The following is an 8255-nucleotide window of genomic DNA, read 5'->3' as shown; positions in this document are numbered from 1 at the left end:
GAGAAACTATTATATAAAATATATTTCCTTACTTGTTTTAGATAAAGCCGCAAATGTATAGGCGTTGTTGTGAGAAATAAACGCAAAGTGTTGAACTCAAAATAAAAACAAAAAAAGTGAAGGTTGAGTACATTCTATCAACACAGAGTATTAATATTATCAAGAAATGTCTGACGATGATAGTCCGCGTCCCTTTCGACGTGAAAGAAATCTTAGCAATCGCAACTTCAAACGTCGCGGCTCCAATCGGCGCTACAGCACTGAAAGTCATAGTTCCGTTGATTCAGTGAGTCTCGCAACTGAAAGTAAAGATGCAAGTAATACTACTAGTACGGATGATAATTTAAATGTTTCGAAAGGTTCCAGTTCATTGCAAATCTCATACTCAGTTAATTCAGATACAGAAAATGCTTTCAACCGTAGATCTTTATTAAAAATGAAACCACCAGCTGAAGATGGAAATGAGCCACAAACACCTGAACCCGCATTATTGCCAGTGCGACAAAAAGTTCTACACTTCGAAGCACTGCAATCGGATGATCGTATTATCTTCAAAACAGGCAAATATAAATCGAAATCCTTACAAGCGCTGGCTGAAGCCACATCCCATAATACACAACATAGTGGTTTGCATTTGGGGCCATTACGTGTGTTACCGATTTTCAATAGAAAACTGAAACAAAATGGCGAGACAAGTTCTAATTCTTTTCATGCCAGCATTGATGAGGAACGATCCGAAGATGAAGTCGAAGATATAACAGATTTTGCAGAAGACGCTACAACACCAACAAATGAATATATTGTGCCAGAAATTGCTAAAGAATTAACTGAAACCAGTACATTATCCTCTAAACCTGGTGAAGAGTTCCAATCAGCTAATACAGATATAAATGCCAATGTTGCTGAGTATGGGGTCGATGATTTCGGCAAAGCGGAAAGTGTGCGGCGAACAATAAGCGCTGATAGTACGCCTATTATTAATATTAAAATTGAAAATCATTCCAGTGAGCAAGATGAACAAAACATTTCCAACACTGCTAAAAAAGATTTTCCAAGGTAAGCAACAGATTTTCTGTTCTTCGTCATTTGCATAAAATCACTCATACGCCACAGCGTTACGATTTTCTTTGCATTTTAATAAGTGTCAGCTCAAAATATTATATATTCCATAATTATATTGTTATTTTGTATGTAATTGTTTATTTGTATAATTTACATATGTAAATATCTTATATATATAATGATGTACTGCACGGGTGATTCATTTTGCAATCAGTTTCTCATTACATATCATTTTCATACAATTTGATTATAAAATACAATGTTAAATTTAGCTTTGTGCTTATCTACTTTTGCGTTTTCAGCCATTTAATCTATAATTAAAACAAAAGTTTACCCTGAAAAAAATCCCCTCTTATCAAAAAACAAAGGGAAAATATACTTAAGCATTTTATATTTATTATTGTGGCGCCTCTTATTTGAGTTTTAGTCACCAATTTACTACAAATAATTTCTATATAATTGATTATGTATGGGAAGTGCAAAACTATTAAGAGCTTTAGTTATGATAAAATATTCAATGGAGAGATTGATAACTCTTATAGAATAAAATTTACAAGAAGGCTTATTTTCTGTTTCTAATTTTATTTTAGTTATTACAGATCTTTTTATTTAACAATTGAATGAATAAAATTAAATGGATACCTTTAATAGAGTGAAAAACTAGTAAGCATAAGTAAGAGAACTTTTTAGTTATCTTGGAATAATTATCACAAATGCAATAATTAAATAATATGATATTATGCCGATTCCGGTTTTTTTATATTTTTCTAACATACTTTGTCTTATATATATATACATAATTCTATATAATGATGTCTTAGGTAATATGAAATCAACACAAATGATTTCACATTTACAACACATTTATAATATAGAACTCAAAATGTATTTCAGTTTACAAAATGTGTTTATGTCTACGATAAATTACATATTCTGTTCTGTATTACAAAACCTGGCTTAAGAAACATTGTCATTTTAATTAAATTTTATCACTTTATGTTTTTTTTATCGAGATTACCTGAAACGGTTCTATTTTCTATTGCCTATATTGCAATAAAAATAAAAGAATAAAGAGTATGTCGTATATATAGTTTTAATAATATTAATTTATGTTAGATCGTGATCCTGATAATGACACTCAAGGATAGTCGAAATATAGAATATAATAAAAAAATATTAAACAAACGTTGAATTATTTGATACAAACTGGCCTGTAATCTGATTAAAATATATATAAAAACCATTATAAAAATAAAATAAAACCTCTTAAAGACTATGCATTAATACAAGCACATTTCACAGGTCCTATGTCATTCGACATCCAAAAATCTTTCGATATAGTACTCAGGCCTTCTAATAAGAATAAGGGAGCAGAATATCTCGCAGAAATGAATGCAGTTATTAGGACACTTTAAAAATTTTATGTGGCACAATAAATTTATAGTTAAAATGAAAACGGACTTTTGTTGAAAAAAGATACAGAGGATGAAGTTCCATAAGGTTTTGCATAATTTACATTTCCATACAACTTATGCATTGCAGATAGTCAAAATCAAATCAACAACTTGCTATCCCTATTTGCAGATGACAATTGCTTACCCATAAAAGTACTCAATCTATAAAATCCTTGTTATGAACTAACAAAGTGCTTTGTTATTGAAATAATGTTTTTTAAAAGAAAAGAAGAATCAATGTTCAAAACGAGTGGTAATATAGTAAGTGATAGTTATATAAATTAAAAACCTGTGATATGTAGATCTAGCTCGCCAGATACTAAGTCTATTTTTTCTCATCTCTCCCCTGATTACTGGAATGAAGTTTTCACAATGCTGTGGAAATCTTCTCCATTCATTCCTAAGAGGTGGTTTAGTAAATGAATTCAAAAATATATTATCCATCAATTTTTACTTCAAGTAAAAATTCTGAGCTTTCATTTAAAGCGCTAATTAGCACTAAATCTAAATAAATAATATCATTGAAAAATTCATAGATAGTATTCATATTTTCGTAGTTGAAGCCATAGTTATTCCACTAATAGAAATATATATTTACTACGACTTATAGAAAGACTTTAATTAATGTACAAATATATCTTTATATATACGATCAATATAATGTTCATCTGCCACATACCCTGTATTAGTATAAACAGATTAATTGCGTATACGCCTACGTCCATTTTCCTTGTTTTCAAAAAGTAAATACATAAAAAATATATCAAACGATTTGTATTTGAAAATTTTTCGCGACATATCAAACAAAATAATTTATTTTTGCAATGATAAAAACTGCAGTAACACATTAGCTATGTATCTGCAATGTACAAGTATCTTAGTATCTTAGAAGTAAATAAAAAATTTCTGGAAAAGTTAATTACTTTTACGGTATTTTATATATGAGAAATATTGCAAGGTTAATTTTTTTGTGTCAATTTAATAGTTGGACACGAATGAATCATAGTTTGATAATATGAGTGAATCGGGGAATGGCGTGCCTTGATTCATTATAAGATAAAATAATAGAATTTATAATTTTGTTTTAACAAGAAAAATTTTGAAATTTTGTAATGAATACATTAGAAAAATGAAGTTAATACTGATAGATACAGTGAAAACATTCTGTCCGTTAATGATAACATACTTTATAAAAAAATGAAAATTGGGTACTAGCACATTTACAAGGGTACGTTTTCTGGTGAAGGTATTCGCCTAGCAGATCTTTCATTATATTAAATAAACATAATAGTATTAAGTGCCTACTTTTGTATATAATAATTGGTGGTTTTATGACTTAGTTCAATATATATATAAATATTATATAGCATAAAACTTTTATCTTATAAAACTTTTAATTTAATGTATTTCAAATAAAGAAAACTATCTTATTTCATTTCTTTAACAAGGTTTTTATATCTTTGCTAATCAAAACAAATTTCAAAATCAGAATTCGTAAAAAAATTGAACTCCGATTAATTAAAATATAAATAAAAAAATTAATTAACAATAATTGTGAAATTCCTAAGCATTTTATTACTTCGATTAAAAACCTTAATCAGTGTTTAAAGTGTTAATTGGAATTTTTGGGGAAATACTTAAATTATAAATATTTCATCAAATGAAATTTAGCTTATAAAAATTAATAAATTCCTATAAATCCATTAGAAATTATTAAATATTTTTAATTTGGTGGATACATAGTACCGGTGATAGGAAATCAACTGAAACTTTTATCATAATTCATTAAAAAGGTTTTATTATGGTTTAAATTATGTTAAATGTATTGCTATAGTTATTGCTATCGAATCTCATAACTAGATATATTACAATAAAAAACTAGGTTTCTGTTTCAATTTTATATTAATATATTTAAAGATATAATTAACTAGTTATAATTGGTTTGTGTTTAGACTGAGTTAATTTATGTGAACCATAAATTTAACACGAATAATGACAATAAATTAAAATTAGATAATTCGTTTATTATAATAAACCGTAACAGCATAAAAGCTTTTATGGAAAATTAAGTTAATTTCAATTTTTGCAATATATTAATTCTACTTTAAATCTACTATAAGATAACTTAACTGAAAACTTTTAATATATTTACTTGAGATAATTTGTCAGTTAAATTTAGTGTGAAACAATACTGTATATGAATATGTCTTAAATTATTTTATCAGAATCTCAGAATAGATATCAAGACTAGTACCAAAATGTGATAAAAAACTAAATATCCTTGGTTAAAGTTATTATGTGTCCCTACTTATGAGTCCCAGATCAACTGTCATATTTGGTAATATAATTGCAGATAAACTTCCCAGTAATGTCACAGCAACGCTACTTGTAGTGCCTGAAACAATTCACAGCTAATGAAGTAGTAATTTCTTTTTGTGCACTGAGCAAGAAGAAAATATATATGATAAGTGGTTATCAGGATTATTGTAATCACAATTGTTCTTAGAAACTAATATTTTTGTATTGAATTATTGCTAAAATGTTGTCTTCATTAATATAAATTCAAAGTATAATAATTGAATAAGAATATAAAAGCAATAAATTTAATAATTAAGCACACATATAACATTCTTATTACTCCTCCAACTTCCTTCAACTTAACCCTAAAAATGTACTCCTATACAATTGTATTGAGAAATAAAAATGATTTAGGCTTGTCCCAAAATTGATAAAAATTTATTTGCGGCTTAACTTATACGCCTTCTTTAACTGAAACGTAAGGCAACTGATGCAATTCAAGTCAATAAATATATCTTTTTTTGTGCATTTACGAGAAGCTTAAAAATTCAGTTAAAAAACTTGTTAGGTAAAATAAAAAAAAAATACGTCATAAGCCAAGATATTTGTATTATATAAATTAGAACTCACATTGCAGAGGCGTGTTAATTTATTCTACAATAGCTTAAAACTGGTTATTTATATTTTAGAGATATTTACTTAGTGACGTCACCTCAGTAATATTTATCTTTATTCACAAACGAAGTATCTACAATTTGAGAGTATATTAAAAGCTTATTACGAGTATAAGCCGGCTTAAATAGGTGTTTGTTGTTGTTTGCTATAGTAATTTACATATTTTGTATAATTTGTGTATATATAATAGTATTCATATAAAATAATCATTTCATGTATATATTAGAGCTTATGCCTTAATTCAATTAATAATTGAAAGAACTGTTAAAATAAAGAATATTTTTAAAAAAATATATTTTATTTGTTTTTTGCAGAAACTTCCGCTCAACTCCGAGACCAAAGACTGAAATTATTGGCACTATTAATAGAAATGTAAAGTTCAATTCCGTTTATGCAGAAAAAGACGAGTAAGTTTTTAAATCATATATAACTTAATATAATTTTACTATAATGATTATTTTCAATTTTGTTGATATATGAAATTAGTGACAAAAAGTTGCAGTAGAAACCTCAACAGGGAAAAATTATTAGATACTTGTCAAATTATTCTCAAATTAATATGTTATATATGGATAATACGAGTATTATAAATTTCCGAGCCATTAGCATTAATAGACATTGTGAAATCAGAATGTCCCTATTTCCCTATTGAACGATATTCAGTCATGTTAGTTTTGCTTTAGACGACGGTATTTTAACTTCTTCTTTTACTATTTATCTGTCATTATTATAGTGATATATGAAAGTTTATAAACCAATGAACATGACAGATATTTAACAATCTCGGTTTTATTAAATATTGGGTTGAGCAAGTATTCGATAGTCTCTTCTTCTTCGGTGATCTATCAAAACCATTAACAGTTTTGCAACAGTTTTTGATCGTAGACCCAAAATTGTAGTTTAGATCGTATTGATTGATTTAAACATATAAAAAGTTTAAATTAATGTATATTACATAAATGCATAACATATAATAATATTTATAATTTTTTATGTTTTTTCACAGTGGTGAAGAGGATGAAGAGCCACAGCTACGTGAAAAATGTGATAAATTTGTGCATCCTATATTGGAGGAACTTATCAAAACTGAAGAAACTTACGTTGAGAATCTGCTAATGGGTATACAAAACTATGGAAATATATTTCAACGTGCTGACTTACCAATCGGACTGCGAGGCAAAAAATACGTTTTGTTTGGAAATATCGAACAAATCACCGAATTCCATCGTGATGAGTTCTTGCCAATGTTGCATCGCAATCGTAGAGATTTGAAACGCTTATTTCTTGAGTTCATACGTTTCATCGATGTGAGTAATCAGAAATATTATCAACAAATACTATATTATTTATGAAATAATATAAAATAATAAATTTAAACCAAAATATTTTGATATTGCAGGAAAATTGTTTCTACAGTTATGTCATATTCACAATGAATAAACAACGATCATTAAAATTATGTGATTTATATAAAAATTACTTTAAGGTGAGAGATATAGATTTATATTATTAATAAAAAAAAACTATAAAATGGATTGCTTCAATTTAGATGATACAAAGTGATTTGGATGATAAGTTGGGTATTAATAGTTTTCTGGTACAACCCATACAACGAATGGCACGTTATCCTTTGTTACTGAAGGAGTTTATAACAGTAAGGTTTTTTTCAACTGATTAAAGTATTGTTAAACTATTAGAATTTTTCTAAAAAATCTTCTTCTTTTAGGCTTTATTTAAAAATCGTGAATATGTTATGAAGCCGTTAATTGAGTCCTGTTGTCGATTAGACAAAAAAGTACGCACACTGCTAACGACGACCAATGAATCCGAAGTCATAAATGATATTGTGGACTGTAATGAGGTAGGTATTTAATATAAAGTGAAAGTTTTTTAACCAGATACCTAGAGGACCAGTAATTTCCTTAGGAGTATCCATTCAATATAACTTTTACTTATTAGTTTCTGTAAAACACTTTTAATGGGAAATATAATATTGTTTTGTTTTTATATTTCAGTTCAATGTATTTTATCAAGGAAAATTCCGTAAAGTGAGCGATTTTCATGTTTTCGATCATACACTCAAACGTAGTTACAAAGCAAAAGTATTCATCTTTGATAAATGTATTATCTATACAGAAATCAAGGGAAAAAATCTAGTCTTCCATGGTCGCTATCCGTGTGAACATATTGGAATTTCAGCCAAAACAAAGTCCTTCACACTCTACTATGAACGACGAAAGCAGCAAGAATGTGAGTTCAGTGGCGATGCGGCATTGGTAGAAACTTGGTTGGAGCTAATACGCGACATGATAAACTCATATGTATCGGAAGAACGTCAAAAGCTCCAAGAACGCTATTCCAGAGAAAACGATCACTTACATCCGAGACCACTGAGTCTTTCACTATTTCGTGATTCAAATCGTTTTAGTTCGGATAGTGGTATAGGAAATATTTGGGTTATGCCGAAACCTGAATCAGAAAGCGAAACGGCATCAAATCGTACCACATGGTATGCAGTATCATAGTCCAGGGATAGTTTTATTTTACAGAAATATTTAAAATATTCAAGTTTGGTTTGAGTAGAAAACAGTTGTATTAGATAATTAAATTGTAATATATGCCAAATATTTTTAAATTTATTATTTATTCAAATAATATAGATACAAAATGTATTATTTAGTATCTAATTTAACGATGTACTATATTAGTTAATTAATTTATAAAATGTTAAAGTAAATAATATATTAAAGTAATTTCAACTAGCAA

The 8255-nt window shown here is 27.7% G+C and overlaps 1 protein-coding gene across 1 annotated transcript; it reads left to right on the top strand.

Moving 5' to 3' along the window:
• Positions 1-8243, top strand: LOC119683262 (triple functional domain protein). Its single transcript, XM_038096903.1, has 7 exons — positions 1-1056; positions 5804-5896; positions 6496-6796; positions 6889-6975; positions 7039-7143; positions 7216-7350; positions 7505-8243. Exons 1-7 carry the CDS (start codon positions 167-169, stop codon positions 8012-8014), a joined length of 2121 nt encoding a protein of 706 aa, XP_037952831.1. The 5' UTR covers positions 1-166; the 3' UTR covers positions 8015-8243.
• Positions 8244-8255: the final 12 nt, after the last annotated feature.

The sequence above is a fragment of the Teleopsis dalmanni genome, chromosome 2 (assembly GCF_002237135.1).
Source record: "Teleopsis dalmanni isolate 2A chromosome 2, ASM223713v2, whole genome shotgun sequence".
NCBI lineage: Eukaryota > Metazoa > Arthropoda > Insecta > Diptera > Diopsidae > Teleopsis > Teleopsis dalmanni.
This window is presented reverse-complemented; position numbering and strand designations above follow the sequence as displayed.